The sequence below is a fragment of the Rhopilema esculentum genome, chromosome 6 (genome assembly GCF_057945365.1).
Source record: "Rhopilema esculentum isolate cy_ngs chromosome 6, ASM5794536v1, whole genome shotgun sequence".
Classification (NCBI taxonomy): Eukaryota; Metazoa; Cnidaria; class Scyphozoa; order Rhizostomeae; family Rhizostomatidae; genus Rhopilema; species Rhopilema esculentum.
This window is the reverse complement of record NC_142820.1, coordinates 10284474-10305077: the sequence shown is the minus strand read 5'-3', so window position 1 is coordinate 10305077 and position 20604 is coordinate 10284474. Positions and strand designations below refer to the sequence as shown.

Sequence of the window (20604 nt, the reverse complement as noted above, 5' to 3'; positions counted from 1 at the left end):
ACAAAAATCTAGGGGGGGCTAAAGCCCCCCTTGCCCCCCCACGCCGCCACTCCTGGATAGAATTGGAAAGACCATTGCAAGGTATTGCGTCGTTAGAAATAAAAGCACCGGCTGCTGAGAGGAAATCTACACCAGATGGGGAAGACGTAGAAGAGAGGACCAAGAAAAGACCAAGAAGACTAGCTGCGTTTGCCGGAGAAGAAACGAGAGAACTACAAACTCGGGTTTTGAATCAAGAAGATTAACTTCTTGATTGGGGGGAGTGTTTAAAAATATTATAGCCATTTAACCATGAGGACTTGGGTCCGCATTTTATATTCACACTGTTTGTAGTTAGAACAGCAGGGTATCATGTTTCAAGTTGAGTTGTTATGTTGAGTTTTGGTGAAGTCGCAAAAAGAGAATTCATCGCTAAAGTTTCGCTATTTTATACGAGTGAACTCGCAAGGTTGGGGTATTTCCAACAATCTGTAATCCGTTGCCATGACATTTCTCATTAGTTGCCATCACTTGTTGTCAGCGTCCTATTGTCTCTTGGTCATGTGTTATGTTATTCATTATATTGCCATGCTGTTTTATGTTGAGTCAGTCGTTAGTTAAAGCCGTCAAGGAAAGTCGTTAAATTGAGTCGTAGTGTAAAGCCGAGGAGTGAAGTCGTGTCGAAGCCGTTCCGTTTTATGAAGTTGCAGTTAACCGTCAAATTCAGTACAGTGTACCCGCCGAACATTATTGCCGCCGACGAATATTGCTTGTTGTATTAAATTGCTGAACTATTGCTTGTGGTTTTCATCGCTGATTATTCATATGTTCTGTTTCTTGTTGGAATAAACTGTTGTTTCCTTTGTACTGGACTAACTAGGGCAACTGGAAAACAGTGTTGTTTTACACAATTGGCCATAAACAGAGAATGCCAGTTCATAGAAAGTTGAAATTCACAATATAAAGGCAGTTTAACGAGCCGAAAAAGATATCAAATAAACCAAAATCATATGATGCCCCCTAAATTCTATTTTTAGACTGGGGTACTCTGGTCCAGACCCCTGGTTATAAACGGAGAACGCCAGGTCATAGAAATTTTGAATTCTCAATATGAAGGCAGTTTGACATGCAGATAAAGATTGGATAAATTATCAACAATTTGCCCCCAAAATGGTTGCCAAGTAATGAAATACTTATCTAGAAATATCTAGAAAAACCTTATTCCAGGAAGTGGGCTTGCTAAGTGCACCAGCCAGGGCCGTAAATCCCGGGGGGACGGGGGGGACTGGACCCCCCCAAAAATCTGGAGCAAAACGATTTTTTTGGAGAAATTACCATCATTTTCCTTGAAAGAAAGAAATCCCTGGTAGCCGGGTTAGAACCAAACTACGTTTTCTGTGTTATTGTGTAACGTGTGCATGTGTGCATGTGATGTCATGTTCGAAGGCACATCTGTAGAATCATGAGTTTTCTAATGGTGTCATTAGGCAATGCTAGTTAATGACGTATTGCTTGTGCTCGTCATGTGATGACATGTCACGCTCAACAGCAAATCGCGAATATGTTAAAACAAGGGGTTATAAAGCCAAGTACTAGTGCATGGGCATCCCCAATTGTTATGGTTAAGAAGAAAGACGGTAGTTATCGATTTTGTATTGACTATAGACGCCTTAATGCAGTCACTCAGCGAGATGCACGCCCTCTACCACGAGTCGATGACCTTTTAGACTCTCTTCAGGGTTATAAGTACTTTAGTACTTTAGATCTACGCTCAGGGTATTGGCAGCTTGATGTCAACCCGAAGGATAGGCATAAGACAGCTTTCGTTACTCCTCAAGGATTGTGGGAATTCGTTCGCCTCCCTTTTGGATTGTGTGGAGCTCCGTCAACGTTTGACCGAGCCATGAAAATTATAATGTCAGGGTTAAATTACGAAAGTTGTCTGTGTTATTTTGACGATATAATTATTCCGTCAATAGATATAAATCAACACTGCGAGCGTTTAGAATTGGTTTTAGAGAGACTACAAAAGGCAAACTTAAGAGTTAAAGCTTCTAAATGTCTTTTTGGTGCAGATAAGGTTGTTTATCTAGGTCATACTGTTTCTGCGGAGGGAATTCATACTGAACCGGGCAAAATTGAAGCAGTTCAAAAAATGTGCCCCCCAAATAATGTGGAACAAGTGAGATCCTTTCTTGGATTGGCTGGGTATTACAGAAAATTTATTCCCAATTTTGCAACTATTGCGGCCCCATTGACGAGTTTAACCAAAAAGGGTTGCAAATTTCAGTGGTTAACGGTTCATCAGCGATCTTTTGACTTATTAAAACGGCAGTTGTGTAATGCCCCAATACTTGTTTACCCTCAGTTAGATGCACCATTTATTTTACAGACAGATGCTTCAAATGTCGGGTTGGGAGCTGTATTAACCCAGAAAGATAGTTCTGGAGATGAGCGTGTTATTTCTTACGCTAGTCGTGCTTTGACTGAGAGGGAAAGAAATTTTTCGGTTTTGGAGAAGGAAGCCTTAGCTGTTGTTTTTGCTACTCAACACTTTCGGGTGTATTTACTTGGCCAGAAATTTAAACTTGTTACCGATAATAATGCTCTAACCTGGCTACATAAAATTGAGCCTAAAGGTAGGATAGCACGCTGGATAATGGGTTTACAGGAGTTTGAATTTGAAATATCCCATAGGCCTGGGAGGGAAAATGCTAATGCTGATGCGCTGTCTCGGCTAGTTGATACAGAAGATAAGCATAGCGTGGAAGAAATGTCTGACAAGTATACTACTTGTTTTGTCAAGTTGACACCTGAGTTGAATTTGCACCAAGCTCAGTTAAATGACCCGGACATTGCTATAGTTGTAGCTCTTAAGGAACAACGGCTACCTAAACCCCCTCTTTTTGTATGGAAGAAAAACGAAATTTTGCGCACTTTGTGGTATTGTTGGGATGAGTTATTTCTCTCAGACGGCTTGCTTGTTAGAGCTATTTCGACAGGTCAAAAAGTGCCCCGACGTGTGTTTGTCGTTCCACAATCTGTCGTAGGCCAAATTTTACATAGCCTTCATTCCGGGCCGTCTGGGGGTCATATGGGAATTACACGTACTTTATATCGTATTAAGCAACGCTTCTTTTGGCCAAAAATGCAAGAGTGCGTGAAAAACTATATCACATCTTGTTCAGAATGTATGCAAAGTAAACTGTTACCTAACCAAGGGAAAGCTCCACTTACGCCCATTTTGGTAGGCGAACCCTTCGTATTTTGGGCTATTGATTATATGGGCCCACTTCCAGAGACATCAAGGGGTAATAAACATTTGTTGGTTGTCGGAGAAGTAAAGAGTGGAAGCCCTTTGAATTAGGGTCATATGTGTGGTTGCGGCGACCAAAAAAGTGGAAATTTGGGAGGAAGTGGGTAGGCCCATATAAGGTTCTTGTAAAAATGGGTGTTAATTATAAGGTGGAGTCGCAGCACGGAAAAGCCATGGTTGTTCATCATAATCAGTTGAAACCTTGTCCTTTGTCTTTTAATGATGAGGGTAAGGACATTTGTCCAGTTTCTGAAACACCAGATTGTGAAATTGTAGAGCAGGATACTGATGATGACATGGACGAAAACCCTGGGGAAATAAGAAATCAAGTTTATGTACGCCCCCCAAGATTACGTCAGGTTGTTAATCCCCCTTTAAGGTATGGTGATTATGTTTCTCATTAGGCTTGCTCTTCATCGAGAGAGGGGAAGGTTTGTAACGTGTGCATGTGTGCATGTGATGTCATGTTCGAAGGCACATCTGTAGAATCATGAGTTTTCTAATGGTGTCATTAGGCAATGCTAGTTAATGACGTATTGCTTGTGCTCGTCATGTGATGACATGTCACGTTTATCAATAAATTGGAAAACCGTGATTGTTCGAAGATTAGAGAATCGGAATATGCACTAGAGACACGTCTGTTTCTGTTGTCCGTTCTGCCCGGTCATAACAATTGCAACAAACCTCAGTCACAAAGGTTATTTTTGTAAGCAGAGTGGTTTTTAAAATTTTTACAAGATAAAAACTTACCTTTTTCTACCGTTTTTTACCGTTTTCTACTGTTTTCTACCGTTTTATTTTTTAAAACAGAGTATGAAATAAAAAGAGAGCGATCTGTCATTTTATTTGACCTATTTACTAACTTATTTACGTACATTTCTATTATTTGTCTATTATTTACTTTTATTTAGTAAATCACTTTCTGTATCATTACAATGTATTCATTTTATATGTGTAAACATGGCCTACTGAAATCAGTCAAAATAAGGAAGACGCACATTTCTGTTCAGAAAGTAAATTTCTACCAATCAATACAACAGCGTCCCATATTTCCCCAAAGTCTGTCACTAAGGTTTAAGCATGACTCTTCCCCTCCAAAATTTCACCCAATAAACAATAATCTGTGTTCTTCTGAGAAACGCCGAACTTTATATTCTGAGCGATTCTAGTATTTTATTAAATTTAGTCTGGGGGATGCTTTTTTAGCCTTTCTAGAAGGTAAAATTTCAAAAATTTTCTTTCGCGTCAGACCCAACCATGGTGGGTCCTCCTACGACAGTAAACTTGATTCTTAGCTCCCAAGGTTCAATTTTTTGGGGCCGTCTCTGAAAAATGTTATCCATCCAATCATACACACAAGTCAATGTACTAAGGAAAATCTGTAAATACCTTCTATAGAGCAGAAAGTCTTGAGAAATCCAAAAATATTCACTTTTGTTTTTAAAGTAATTTGCCCCTCAACTGTTTCCATAACACATACCATAAATCCCTTGTGGTGCCATGACCCACTGCATACTTTATATTCATCCGCCCTGCTGACCCTCCCAATTCACATGGCAGATTTACGGCCCTGGCACCAGCCCTTGTACTGCCTGGAGAAGACCGATTTCTAAGGTCGGTGTCGCCACTGGGAACATTTTCCCGACTGACGCACCTGCCCATAAGACGAAAAAATGTCTTCAGGAAAAAAATGATAGCCAGATTGGAAGAATAAGCTGACAAAGAAAAAGAGGCGGGTGGGAGGGACTTAAAAGATTGAACGTTGCTGCAGCGGCAAACAACCGTTTGCAGCATGCATAGACCTTGGAGAGGGGGCGTAGCACTCGTCCCGTAGAGGATGCGTAGCCTCGTAGTACAAATGTCCCGGATGTTCTAGGATAGCCTGCACGTGACATGAAGTGAAAGCGAGGTTAAACGATAGCAACAAAGGGATGATTAACTCTGTTTAAAACAGGGTTCTAAACAACATTTAAAATATTGGAATTGTAAATTTCGCTGCATAGGTTTCCTCTCCCGAACAATCACCCTCACGAGTCTTCTCCTATTTTACTATTCACAAACCACAATTGTCCTTAATCTCCTTTTTCCGCATTTCTTCAATCTCTCCTCCGCAACACTCGAATTTAGAATTCATGGAGAAGTTGACTTTCCACATCGATTTAAAAATGCGTTATCAGTCAAATTTAGATCAAGCAAACCATTGGTTTCCTCGATTTTATTCAAGGACAGGTATCATGTTTTCTGAATTTTAATCCAGGATAGGATCGTAATTTTTTTCAGGCACATCCCCGTAATTTTTCTCCAAGGTAAACCCTCTTCCCCTAGTGTTCGAATCTGTTAATCAGGCAACTCTTTATATGGTATTTGTGTAGAACAGTCAATATTATCTGTCTTTAAAGAAACAGGGCTTCAAAAACTTGCTCGGCTTTCATGCCTCTTCAAGGCGTCGAGTTTCTTGTCCCTTCGTGTAGCAAAGCGTAAACGCTGTAAAGCGTAACAGAAACAGACTAACAGACAAAAATATCTCGCTTCTAACATCAATAATATCTTTTGTAGTCCACGTCTCGGTTTCATTACCATCAAACCACTCTCGAGAAAAACTTTTTGATGTTATATGGCTCCATCTAACTTGTCGAGCGATTTCCCCAGAAACTAAAGGTTTCTTTCCGGTAAATATTTCATAGCGATTAAATTTTTGTTTGCAAATTTGGTTCCGCTTATATTTTTACAAAACATTCTTGTGCAATTGATCCAGGTTTATTATGTTTTTATTGCTTCAGAAAGATTTTCAAGAATTTCACGTCCAAAAATTGCCGTACGCCTATCAAATGTTTGGTATTGTTGAAAAGACGACACAAATGATGCTATTTTGAACAAAGTAAGGCTGCGTACACACTGAGAGCGAAATAGTGAAGCGAAGCGAATGAGCGATTTAGCGTTCAGATAGTTTGTACTGAAAACAATACGCCTGTTCACATCAAGACAGAGCGATAGCGACACGGTGCGACAAGATTACTTCTCATGTATTAGATCGCTGCGAACGGAAAGGAATAACAGCAATGGACGTTGATTATATCGTTGCCATACAACCGATTAGTTACCGGGAATAGTCTGACGATACTGATCTTCAACCAGACCAGTATTAAAGTACATGGCGTCCAGTGGCGTAGCGTGAGCGCAGAACTTAGGCATGCGGTAACATAAAATATACGGCTATGTTGAATAAATGTAATGGTAATTTCAGTTTCTAAAAAATACAAGCGGTAATTAATGATAATCGTGATAATAAATTTTGATTTTGAAAGTAACAAATAATTTGTACTCTAATTCTAATCAATCAAGGTGTCTATTCTTAGCATCAGAGGCTCCGACAGAGGTTGGAAAGTGAAGGGGGGCCAAGGGAAAAATTATCACCCATGCGAAAGTTTTTGAAAAAAGCTCAATTGTTTAGCAAGACTTTTCAGAATAACTCCAAGTGCTAAAACTGCTTCGCAAAAGATTTTATTCTTATTCATATTCCTCAAGAAAAGGCATCACCTAATGCCCACCTAATGTAAGAATTTTTCATGCTATAACGAAGCTGGGGATTCCCGCAAGAAGGAGCTCTCCACATTGCGAAATTGTTAACACACTACCTACAGAGCCTAAGCGAACAGGAGCAACAGTTTCTGCTCATTTTTTACTCTCATAGTTAACTAAGATGAAAATAGTGAGCTGTGAGAGTTGTTAGAATTGAAGATGCTTCCATGTGTAAAGTTTCAGAAAGTTAGTCCCGGCAAATCATCATGTATTTGGCAAGGCTTGCGCTCAGGTCTACCGCAGGCCCTGGTCCGTAAATTCTGACTATACTGGCAAGCCTTTTGACTTGAATTACGGAATGCGGATCATGACAAATAGACTCTGACCCCACTTTGACGAAACTTTTTCTCTTTTCAACAGTCACAAAGTAAAGAAAGGAAAATAATTGGATTTGAAATGATGTATCACGCAAAGAGTATTCGCAAAAAGCAGCTTATAGGTAGAAAAATGTTGTGGATTATCAAATATTTGGGAAGGCTTGCGCTCAGGCCGACCGCAAGCTCCAGTCCGGAAAATTCTCACTTCTCTCAGAAGCTTCTCTCGGGTTGCACTGAAGCTGCACTAGAGCATCACATGTTTCTCTTATTTTGGACAGGCAAAAAAAGTGATGTGGAGGGGCTTCAGTTTTTCAGATTTTTCGAATTTCATAATTTTTAGCGATCTGTTTACTTGGAAAAATAGCCAATTGGGGCCAATTGGCCTGTTGGCGCTAGAGTTCACCGCATGCTGCTCATGACAAGAAAGAGAAGCCGTTTATTGCGGAAATTGTTATGCATTGAAAGTGTTGCAAGAATTTTAGAATTTGTCTATAAATTTTTACGCTTGCGCCGCAAGCGTAGCATACATAGACGCTACGCCACTGATGGCGTCATATTTGGGGAAAAGGGTGGCCCCCAATAATTGCCAACTGTACTTTATATGGGAAGCAAAACAATAGACATCCCCCCACCAATATAAGTTTATTTCCAACGACACTGAAATAACGAGTCAAACATAGATAAATACATTCTGTATATGAAATAGCCTTGTCATTCCTCAACTGCGGCACCAAATAACGATATTCACCAGATAAAAGCAAATATCTATTTTTAATAAAAATCAGAACCCAGAATAGTCTTCGTTTGGAAAGAAAAGAATATTTAAGAAAAAACTTTCAGATAAAAGCATTCTTTTTCGTTTTAAATAAGCCATTCCGGTATCAAACTTCACCCTGCACAACTGTCTGATTCGCGATATTTAGCTCGCTGCATGTTGTTCCGTTCGCTTCTGTTCGCTTCGCTTTGCTTCGCTTCGCTTTGCTTCGCTTTTTCGCTGCAGTGTGAACGCAGCCTAATGCATTCTTTTTGAAAATTTAGTGTGTTTCATTTCCAAAAATGTTTTTTTGATAATGATAAAAAAGCAAAGATCTTAAATTTTTTTCAAAATTTTCGATTCTTTCCAAATTCTAAGAATGATTCAAGAACCACTTTAGGCCAAGATGCAAAATGTTTTAAGAAAATCGAAACTTAAAAATTAAGATATTGGAATCATCAATATCAGGCGACATAAACTGCATTCTAAAATGAAATCGTCAGTCGCAACCAATAACAACCCAAAGTCGATTCTCGTGATATCGAGCACCGAATGTGATATCACAGTAAAATCTATCAATTCTGTGGCGAACTCAGATTCCAATATTTCGTATCCTATCCTTCAGCCCCAGACAACAACTTTCAAATACTGGTCTTGAGTAAAAAACTACTTACGATACGTTCTATCTTCTATGTTCACTTCAATCCATGATTTCCACAACCTCTGGCAGACTGCAGTGAAGGCAGGAGAGGGCAATAGAGACACGCACAGAGTTTTAAGGTGGAGATAATGGGAGCGCACAATGATTGACGGGTCAGTTCCCGTTCAAGTTCTCATTGGTTGCAATCCTTTTCTGGGGTCCCTATGGATTGCATTTTTGTTTTCTTAGAAACCAATAAAATCCCAAAGTCGATTCTCGTGATATCGAGCACCGAATCTGATATCATAGTAAAATCTATCAATTCTGTGGCGAATCCAGATAGAACTCAGACTCCAATATTTCGTATCCTTCAGCCCCAGACAACAACTTTCAAATACTGGTTTTGAGTGATGTTTTATGGTTAAGCAAGAGGCAAATCGCCCTTGGAAAGTCCGCTTGGAAACCGAATAACGCATACGGAAGATTTATGGAAACCAAAACACCGTGCGTACATACAACTAGAGTAGGACCGCCGATAGAGGGGAGTTGCCGGAGCAAGTTCTCTGAAGCCCGGGTCCAATCTAGCGCCAGTAATTATGGAATCTCTATTTGTTGTCATTTCATACAAGGGCCTACACTCATTGGTTGCCCTAGGGCCTGGCCTCTCCCTCTCGGTGGCCAAAACCTGGAGATAGCACTTTGGATAAGCATGCCCCACTAAAATAGAATGTGGTCAGAGCAAATAAAGCTTCTTTTATGCCTAGAGCAATTCACAAACAACCAAATTTGATAAATGTGAGACAACAGTTCAGATATCTGTAACAAGTACAAGAGGCTAAGAAACAACTGTGTCAAACATGTAAGGAAAAAATTAGAAATTATTTCAAGAATACCAATATAAATTTTGTATCTGGTAACCAGTGGCGGACTGGCAGGGATGCTAGGTTGCGATCGCAACCCGAGCCCTCCCAACTTATAACCGGGCGTAGATAAATTCAAACTCAGAATCTTTTATCAGGAAGAAAAAATGTTAATTACAATATACCAAACATTCAAAGTTAAAATACAAAAATTAGCAATTTCAAAATTTAGTAAATTAAGTACAACAATCACATTAGATTTGTTATGCTGAAGGAAACATGAAAAAAACTCGTGAAGAGCTATCGAGTCATGTGCCCTAATGACGTATTTAAACAAAAGATTTCCATTTCAGTTTGAAGTTATATATAACAGTAGGAAAAGGTATAGAAAAAAAATATAAAGGCAGTAAGCTGATAAGTTTTAATGGTTAGGGATATATTTGAGAAATGTTGAGCAATTCATAGTTGCTTAGGAGTTCTGTGGTGTTAGGAGTTGAAGGTATATTTTCAATATTTTTTAAAAGGATTTTTGTTTCGAGTATTCTTAAGTTCAATTGGCAAGAAGTTCCAGAGCTTGCCCCCATCAAATGTTAAAAAGTTTTTTTGAAATTTGTAGAAATAGAGGGCAGAGAGACACAAAGATCGGACAATTGTCTCGTATTATAGCAATGTAGTTGACTATTTTGATAAACTCTTTTTGAAGAAAGTTACTTTGATTTTCCTGGTTAATTTGAAACATAAATAGCTCTGTTAATTTCAAAGACATCTATGTTTAAGAGAATACAAATCACAGAAATGAAGATAAAATCCATAGAAAGAAAACATTTCAGTATTGCTTACCAGGGGCGTTGTGGCTAGGCGGGACACCGGGAAATTTCTCGGTGGGCCCCTTTCAAGTGAGTTTGTAAAACCCAGGAAAATATATATTATGAACAAAATCTTTGGTGAGAAAACGCCTCACTTACATTTATACTCAGGTTCACAGTTCAGAATTAGAGGAGGTCAACATTTACAAACAGGCAACTGTGAAAGAGATGCGTGAAATGTGACCAGGGATGCCGAGAGAGAGACAAGGAGGGACAAACTGTCCCAAAGCCTCGAGGTCTAGGGGTCCTCTTAAAGCAAGGAATTCCAATTTAAGAATTGAATTTTAACGAAACACAACAAAGTTTGCCTAAAAATTTGTAAAACGAGGTAAACGACTGTAAAAAACATTCTGAAACATGTTTCAAGCTAATTTAAAGATTTTTTGCTCGCTTCGCTCGCAGTGCATATAGCTCTTTTGCTGCATTTTTGTTAGTATCAACTGTGCACTACAGCATTGGATTTGTTCCTTATTTTTGCAGTCTTAAAGTAACTATGATTAGAGAAATAGGAGCTACACCCCAACAAATATAGCAGATGAACCTTTAAAAATGATAAAAACTGGTATCTTTTCCTTATTAAATGCTGGTAAAACTACTGGACGAGACCAAATACGAGCAAAAATACTAAAGTAAGCAATAACAGAAATTTAGTGCCAACATACCCCAGGGGGTAACTTGATATTTTTCAATACAACGAGGTCTATCCGATAATTATGGGTAAGAATTTTGTTGGTGATGTGATTTTTGGTACCTGCTTTAACAATATACCTTTTTGGTACTTATTGGTCCAACTAACACAAAACAATATCAAAAACAAGAATTTAAAAGAAAAGATATGTTTAAACTGATTATTACAGGAAACAGGCTAAATTACTGCTTAGTGGTATATCTTGTGTGAATTTTGATAATTGCGGATGGTCCTCCCCATAAATAAAAGTTTGAGTGACTCCCCTGGGCAACATACAGATATATTCGATAATTGTTAAGAATAAAAAAGATTCCAATCCAACCTAAAAGAAGCAGATGTCATACCTACACATAAGAAAGGCACACCCATAGACAAGCAAGAAAAACTATAGACCAGTCAGTATCTTGCCTGCTACCTCAAAAATCTTTAAGAGGGTTATTTTTCAATCAACTAATATACGTTCATTTGCCATCTGCTATCTTTGCTCCTCCTTTGTGGCTTTCGTAAAAGTTATGAAACACAACATGTTATAAGATATATTTAAAATCTCAAAATTGCGCAGATAGTAAGAAAATTTTGGAAACTGTCCTTATGGATCTCTCCAAAGCATCTGATTGTCTCTCACATGCAAAAAGGCACACCCGAGATCTCGCTGAAAAGGGCTACGCCCCCCCCCCCCCCTGTACGTGTTTCAAGTCTCGTTTTCGCCACTCTCCGTCGAAGAGGCTGAGGCTGTGGCAAGCAATCAACCTTTTTCGTCAGGGCTAGAAGCTCGGTTGCCAACAAATGCCTCTGCGATGGAGAGCGGGTTTTCGCCAGTTCAGTGGCGAAACTCGACTCCACCGGATGGTCGTGCCACAAAAACATACACAACTGTACATAGCCATTCAATAGATCTGGAAAACTTTATTGATAAATTTGACTCAAGACAGAGAATCGTGGCATTAATGGGTTTTGACATTTGATCGCCTTCAAAATTCTTTACATTCTACTAATAAGTAAAAAAGCCATACAAGCCTAAGGCCATGATTATCCGACGTTTTTACTCTTAACGTGTGTCGGGTCGTCAGAAGTATACCTAAGTATGATATATGCTTCCGCCTTTTCGTGCTACCTCCAAATTTTGGGCATTAAAGTAAATATTATATCTATTTTCTTCAATGCAATTATTCTCCAAAACTAATTTTGCCTGTCTTGTTTGTACAAAATTGATAAAGTTGTTTTTCGATGTTTTGGTCAGTACTGTTGTTTGTCACTTTGTCACCAACCTTCTAATTTCTAACTTGGTGACTTCTAACTTAGGATCTAAGTTAGTTACGTTGAGTCGATCTTAACCCACTCTCGAGTTAGGTTGTCTTTGGATAAGAGTCTACTGGTTTTCTTGCTGAGACTCCTCTCATGTTCACATTTTGCAGTGGCCAATTTAGTTTCCTTTTATTTAATTGAGCAACTTGCTTATTTATTTGAGCATTTAGTGCAAAGCAAAATTCATATATACATGGATCGATTTCTTCCTAAACCTAATGAAATTCCTGTTAAAAGCCTCAAAAAGAAGTCTGCCTGAAACCAATTGTAACCTAAGTATATCAGGTCATTGGGCTCGAAAACCTTTTCGGTTCTCTCAGTGTCCCGGGCAATTTATTGAAAATTGTATGTATGTAGATAAATCATATTGTATCGATCGATCTTTAACTTTGTATCGAATTTGGTGCTCACTATTAGCGTCAAAGTTAACAAGTCATCAACTCTAGAGAGTCAAGTTTCAAGGAGTTCTGCTGTTTCGTTTGTGTCGCTATTATTTGTGTCATTTATGCTGAACTTTTATCATCACAAAATCAGTAGCCTGAGCGCAGGACTCTGATAAAAAATCAGTGGTAAAACCTCAAGTCAGTACAGTTTACAATAATGAGATGGAGGTAAAAATAACATGGCAGTAAAACACAACGGCAACAACACACTTGAACAACACAAAAGTTTAGTAGAAGTCGGTCAGTAAGTTCAGGCTGTTGTACTACAATAATCCCTATTTATGATGCAGAGATCGTTTTCAAAGCTTACAAGATGGCACTGGCTGAATGCTATCTCAAGTCAACTGATGTTGAATTCCACTCTGCGAATTCAGCAACGACCAATAAACATTTTGAGCAGATGTCCGTCGATTGCTAATGATGTTAGGAAAGACTCCAAGGGATTTTTTATCGGGAGGCCTGTAGCACGTAATACATTTTTGCATTGGAAATTGTCAGTGAATTTTTGCGTCAGTGATACAGCAAAACTTTCTAGCGATTCAATTAGCAGAGATGGACAAATACATCTCATTGATGAGCATGGAAAAAGCATTGGGTTAATGTCATTCTACAATGCGAGGCAGCTGGCAAACGAAAAAGAACTGGAGCTGTACTTAGCAAAGCCAGTTTCTCATCAAAGCCCGCATGCTATTTATAAATTGCTCAGCAAGAAAGATATATATGAGATAAAGAAAACAAAAACAAAAAGAGCGAAGGAGATAAATAAGAAACAAAAGGTGAAAGAGCTTAGCTTTAGTACAGATATTGGTGAGCAAGATTTCTCTTGGAAAATAAATAAAATGAAAGATTTTCTTGGTGAAGATGATAAAGTCAAACTCATTATTAACAAGAAAAGGAGATCTAAAAACCAGTGTACAGATTTATTGAATGAGGTTTTAGCAAAGCTAGAGGGGTTTGGAGAAATAGAAGGACAGCTTGTGGAGACTGACAATAGAGTTAGGTGTATTTTTAAACCAGTTAGCAAACTAAAAAATTGAATATAAATAATTGTTTTTTCCATCCACATTCAACATTTTTATGTAGGCTGAGATTTTTTTAAAATGCATTTGTAATAACAAGACTATGGGCCTCGCCATTTCCAAGAAGTCCCCTTTCACACCAGAGATTCTTTTGTAAGGCAATTTAATGCTTAAAATCTGGCAAAAGTAAGTTGCACAAAGAAACTTTTGAAAAGAAGTTTGTGAAGAACTAAACTTGACATCATCAAATGACCAAACAGAGTGCTACCCCTATAATCACAGACCTACCAAGTCACATGCATTTTGTGTGAGACACACGCATTTTGGTCCTTTCTCGTGCTTAAATGCATCCAAGCAGATTTCTCATGCATTTTGCAAGAAACTTCTCGGTTTATTTAATTTTATTTTATTTTATTGCAAATCCTAGCAAAATCTTTCTTTCCTAACAAGGCATGTTAACACAATAACAGCTACTAGATAATTAGGTTACTGGATAACAGCCAATCCGTACAGGCGATGTTACATTTATTGGCAAGCCTACACAAATAGCAGGTTAGCTTTTTTGTGACTAATGACACATCGTGAATTGATTGGAGATGTAAAAGAGGAGCATAATATCCCTTAAGTTTCAATTTAGCAGATTGCAATCAGAGCGGTCAGAGTGGAGTAACTTTTCCTCGAGAATGATACTTGGGGTTGCAGCTAAACTACATGCTCTGCTTGATTGTACGCCTGCATTCCTTCCTCTGCATTCCTGGTCCACAGTGATGTGCACTTTTGCGATCATTTGTGCAGCCCACATGCACCAGATTAAATTATTCATGGTTATGTACTGTTATAAGTTTTTTCTCAATAAAAACGGAATAGAATAAAAAAACAAAGCCCTCTCAATCCCCCACCCGCTTCTGTGCAGTCCCTGCTCAAAAAAGGCCTTTCCGAAGAACAAGAGTCGGTGGTAAAATAAAAGTTTCTGGGTCTACGCCCCTGGACCCTACTTTTGGTTATGTGGCAGGAAGGATTCATTCTGAACCATTTTCCCTTCCTTTTAAAAAATCTCACTCATTTTCAAAACTGAAAAAGTTGTGTTCCTCTTTTGTCTTCTTTTGAGCAGTGGTAAAACAAAATTTAAAGGTACTAATACACACCAAAATGTTTAAAGTGTTAAAAGTGAATAGTGTTTAAAGAATCGGCTAGGTAATGTATTTTACTCTCAGTCCGTTTACTTTTGCCATGATGAAGCCCTGTATGCCAGGGAGAAATATTAGCCTTCACTGATTCCGTGTATTTGTTGTTGTTCATTCTCATCGCATTGCAGTTTTTCTTATTTTGCAACACATTTTTATCAATATTTTGCCACAAGAATTACTAAGGTGTCCGATGAGCAACCTGCTATTATCAACTTTTCATTATTCGCATAATGCATTTTTGCCATTGTAAATACTCAATTATAAAAAAATTAACAACAGATCTGCAAGCGCTGAATAGCCCACCCAGCCAAACTGGCAAGGGATTTTTATAGCCGCATCGCTTTTTCCCCAGAGAGGCCTGTAAATGTACATTTTATTGGAACTTTTTATGAATCCTTCAAAGCTTTTTCCAGAATTTTTCTGAAACACTGGCTAGAAGTTTCACAGAGAGTTTTTTAGAATTACATGAATTACAGACTTACAAACAGTAGAATAATATTTCAAATTTTTTTTCCAAAGCCATTGAAAATACATAGTATTTTCCTGTCAAAGTCTCTAGCCTTGAAGGCCCCTTCACCTAGTAATTTTGTTTTGGAGGTTTGTCAGCTAAGGCCCTTGGCCACTGCAAGCCACCGTTTTTGACTACTGTTTCCATACTTTTGTACCCTAAATGTATATGTTTGCTGGAATTGAGGATTATTTTCAACTGGTATTTCTGTTTCAAATTTTTCTTTATTTTCCGTCCAATCAAAATGCTTATTACATTGATTGTTATATTCTGAATACAATTTGAATTCTATTGCCTGTCTGATACATGTATACACAGTTACATTTTATATTTGATTGCACAGTTTAATTTGAGACAGCAAATGCTGACATGGACCTGCCTCGCTCTACTCTTAGTAACAAATTTAATATATTAAAATACAAAACCTATGGAAGGATAAAATTTAACAGAAATATAACGTTAAGATCTTAATGTTACATAAAAAGTTCAGGATTTGACCAAACCATTTTTTCTAGCAATTAGTGCATTCTGATTATTAAAACTTGATGTTAAATCTTTTATTGTCCTGTGGCTCTTTTTGAACTTTTGAGTGTTCTCTGTTTTCCTCAATGCTTCAGAGGTCTGTTTCCATTAACACTGCGCACCAAACCTCAAAAGGTCCGTCTTTTCTTAGCTTTGATAGATGGTAACACAGTTTTCTGAATTTGGGTATTGGGAACAATTTCTTTCAAAACCTTTATTTGTACATTATGCATAAAAGTGAAAAACTTCATTTTATTTATTTAAAGAAAGTTGGTATATTTCACCTTATCACCAATGCTTTTTTGCATTTTTTTTCTTTAATCAATCATGAAAACCAATAAAAAAGTACTAAAAATACAGCTTTATTCTTTACTCACACTTAAGTTCTCTTTATGGATTCATTTTATGAAAGTTGAACCTCACCAAACCCCCAGGCACGTCTCAGGAATATTTGCATCTCTGTTTTCACTCCGTCGTAGCTTGGTTGTTGCTGTTGTTCCCCAATGGCGGCGATGTCCTAGCTGCAATCGTACGAATTCTTCATAACATTACGCAGGAATGGCTTACGTTTTCTTTCCCAATTCCAAACCTAGCTTAGTAGATGATATTTGGTTTCAAGTTGACAAGAAGGTAGATGAAGATGCGCAACTGAGCAAGGACGAGGATGAATACTACAAAAAGGTAACAACCATACCAGTGTCACTGGCAGTGTGGGCATGAATTTTCTCATTCCTTTCAATATGGGCCAGTGTTGCGGAATGGGGGGGGGGGTCAGGGGGGTCGGTTACTGACCCGGGGGCAAATAGCTATATGGGCCCATAAATATTAACTCAGTGAAGTAATGTAATATTCTCTGACCCGGTCAATTTTCATCTTAACATTTGGCAAAAATGGATCATAGAATTGGAATCTCCATGTTGAAATTAGTCTGTGCTGAAAATTTCAAGTTGTTTGGGCCGTCAGATAGCGAATTAACCCATTTTCAAGCTTTATCTCAATTCCTATGCATATATATTTCAATGGAATTTGTTGCTGAAAATTTGTAGTAAAATTTTTTCACTGCAGCAGTGAATATCTAAATATTCAAAACAAAGTAACTCGCGACCGAACGGTTCAAACACTATGATTTTTCAGTATAAACTAACTTAATGATGAAGACTTCAATTCTGAAGTCCATTTTTGAGAAAGATCCATAGATAGCGAGATACAAAATCAATGATGTCGACCCAGAATGGAGAATAGCAGAAACAGAAACAGTATTAAACCCATTATGTTATATATATCAAACAGAGCTAGTATTTCTTTATAATTTTCTGGTAAATTATCAAAACAATTGTTCTTTATCAGTGAATCTATTTAAGAAATTTTCTTGGCTTAGCATCTGCAAAATGGCCAATTATCAAAATAATTGCTTTGAACGACCTTAGAATTTTTGACAACTAAGCATTATCTGTTTTTGACTCTGGAGAGACAGAAAGCTTTTTGCACTTCATTTATTGCTTTTAGGACAGAAGGTATTTTTGACATTCAGGATAAACAGCAGCAATTTTTTTTGGATCACCTTGTTTGAATGCAAAGAGCCAACAATATTTTTCTTAAGATTATCCCATCTTGGTGGGCTTGCATTGTTGCCAGATGCTTGGAATGGTTGGCGGCCAAATACTTATAGACTGATGGCAAGTTTCGGCCAGCCAAACAAAATATACAAAAAGCTACATTTTTGCTGATTCTGTGGAGTAATAGTTTAATCAAAAAGGCTTTGTTTGTTACAAAAGCTCCCACTTGCTTTCAATTTTCTGCTATCTTTTACTTTGTTTCATGACTTTGTTATTTGCCATTTTGAGATTATTGTAACAATATGTTGAATATTGCCTGTGCTAAAGTTGTCAATTTCTTTGTATTTTTCTGGCATGCGACCAAAATTTGACCAACTTTTGCTTTTTTGGCCAAATCAAATTTCAACAGCAAGTTTCAAAGCTGTTAACAGCTTTGAAAAATGACCAGAATATAGGAATTTGGCCGTTTTGACGATGGCAACCCTGTGGGCTTGAACCCAAAAATTTGAAGAGCTTTTTGAATGTTACCTAAAAATTGTGACTGCATCACTGAGACGTTCAGCACAAGTGCAACACACAAATTTAAACTGTGGTACTTGAATCTATTTGCAACAATGTGTCTGTTTTGATAATCTTATAATTTAAAGAATTGCATATTTATGGCTAAGACTTTATTTTTATGGGTGTTGGGGTTGATTACCAGATATTCTAATAGCGTTAATATATCAGTTATCTTTGAATTACATTAAAATTGACACACGTAATAGCCACCAGAAAAATTTTGGTGAAAAAGGCCACCAGAGCAATATTGTCTACCATCAAAAATTTATGGGGAAACATTCCCCCATACCCACTAGAAGTGCCTGCCTTAGACACACTTTGCGATTTATCCTTGTTCCTGCCCTGGGGCCCATTGATCCTTTCTGCAGCCCCAATATGGGTTCTGTGCTAAATTTTGTCATGAAGAAAGATAAAATATTACAACTAAAATAGTCTAACTAGAACCCCTCAATTTACTTCCCTTTTTGCATTCCCATTCTTGGTGGAATGGGCTCTGTTGTCTGAAACAAAACTACCCAAGGCCATTTGAAGTGCCGGGGGGTGGGGCCTGGGGGGCTGGCACACCCCAATATTTGTCAAGCTGTTGTATATTCCTTTATAACAGTATACTGAATGAGAATTATGCCATTTATGGAGGAAAGGGCATACATTGCTCAAACAAGCAACTATTGTTCAAATGCTCAAACTATCGAATCTATCGACATGCATAGCTGAGAACAATTAAACTTGAGGCCAAAATAGATAAATTTGTCAAGCTATTAAAACAGGGAGAGTTGACAGTTCTGCATAGTAGACAAAGACAATAGCCATAATGATGACATGTTTCAGATAATACAACTTTCTTTCAACTAACCGCATCAAATGGAACTGGGTGGAGCATTGGGGTGAAAGACCGCGCATGTTGGGTTCTGATTCCTTAGGTTTGTGTTTTGCAAATGAGAAAAAGCTTGTTTCGTTTGCCTGAATTTATCCAAACATTTGGCAGTTCATTAAACAAGAAGCTTTTTCAAAAGCTAATCGAAGGATTCAACCTCAGTAGCTGACATTGTTGCCTACCTTTTGCTGCCATTTAGCACAGAAGTTTACTAAGAAGGTATGGTAAATGGAAACAGTGCTGTGATCAATTGCACTAATGGCAACTACAAATTGAAGAAATGGAGAAAAGGAACCCTGAACCTTTTACTTGTAATTCATGTAGTCACAGAAAATCTTAAAAACTCTTCATACTTCAAATCTACGACAAATCCATCGCTCAAAAGTGACAAAAATGTCAAAAGTGACAAAGTAACTTGAAAACTTTGACTGCTAACGCTGATATATTTCAGTAGCTTTTAAAAAATGTTCTTTCTTGATGAACTGCCAACGATTCGATCTAATTCAGGAAAATGAACCAAACTTTGGTATTTCACAAAGCATAAACCCAAGGAATCACAACACAACACGCACGGTCTTTCACCCCAAATCTTGACCCCGTTCTCTTTGATGCAGTAAGTTTAAAAGGTGTATTGGCAGAGCCTAGTTGTTTTTTCAACAAGCAGTTTTGGAATTGATCTACATGAAAAAAGCAGCTATTGTGTAGATAGAATGAGTTTGTTTTCACCCTTGGACTCCAATGGTATTATTTCTTTTGGCCTCTGGTACTGATTGGGTAACTTAACTAGTTAAATGCTCACGTTTTTCTGATTGGCCTATTCTACCCACAACTGGGTATATATTTTCTTCCTTGATCTTGTTGATTCTGTCGTTCCCTTTTGTTTTTTAAACAAAGTCTTTTGCCTTCTTTCCCAGTGGCCATTGTATTTTTGTTTAATCAGATCTTTTTAAACTTTTTAGCTACAAAAAGAAATAAACAGAGGGAAGGATATAATTCCCATTGGAAAAACGAAAGAACAACATACAGTGAGTGTTAAGTTTTCATCCAAATTCCATTTACTATCTTTTTAAATTTTAACCACTGACAGTGCTGTAATAAGGACATTTGACAAGTTTAATGGCATTGTAATTCATTCAAAATCTGTTCATTTCTCAATATAAAGTGGTTGTGTTTAGAAACCATCCAACAATCTAAAACAGTGCAGAAGTGAAATACATGAAATCAAATTGTTAAAATACTTTGCAATTTTTTCAAAAACTTGAGCATGTTCTTTTTACAGTTAGTTCATCATATCTTGAAATTGATTTAAATTCAGATCATTATGTTTTGCTGCATATTTAATCAGACTTAGGTTAACACATTATGTTCTTTTTTTTGCGTAAATGAAGGTAACAGAAGTAGATGAAGAAGATGTAGATGAGGAAGAAAGTGTTGAAGAGCTTGAAGATGACACTGATGAGTTTGACACTGCAAGTCCTGAGGTTGGGTCTGTAGATGAAGAGGTACTTACCTTTTATGTTTTTGCTACATTTTCTGCACAGCTATGTATGTATTATGGCTTTTGCTTTTATTATCTTCTTTGTCACTAGCAATAAGCTATCTAATCTTTACTTGCCCTTCTTGTTAGTCA

The 20604-nt window shown here is 37.6% G+C and overlaps 2 protein-coding genes across 2 annotated transcripts in view; one reads left to right on the top strand and one right to left on the bottom strand.

Moving 5' to 3' along the window:
• The window catches only part of LOC135686186 (sacsin), a 50657-nt gene extending 41912 nt beyond the window's left edge, over nt 1-8745 (bottom strand). The window contains exon 1 of the mRNA XM_089109042.1: nt 8620-8745. The gene's annotated coding sequence lies outside the window, so the exon portion shown is untranslated. The remainder of the gene's footprint in view (nt 1-8619) is intronic.
• A 7707-nt stretch (nt 8746-16452) lies between these two features.
• LOC135686064 (uncharacterized) overlaps nt 16453-20604 on the top strand; it is a 7164-nt gene continuing 3012 nt past the window's right edge. Inside the window, exons 1-3 of the mRNA XM_065202214.2 lie at nt 16453-16664; nt 19934-19999; nt 20363-20476. Coding sequence (XP_065058286.1) covers nt 16542-16664; nt 19934-19999; nt 20363-20476 — 303 coding nt within the window. The 5' untranslated portion in view covers nt 16453-16541. The remainder of the gene's footprint in view (nt 16665-19933; nt 20000-20362; nt 20477-20604) is intronic.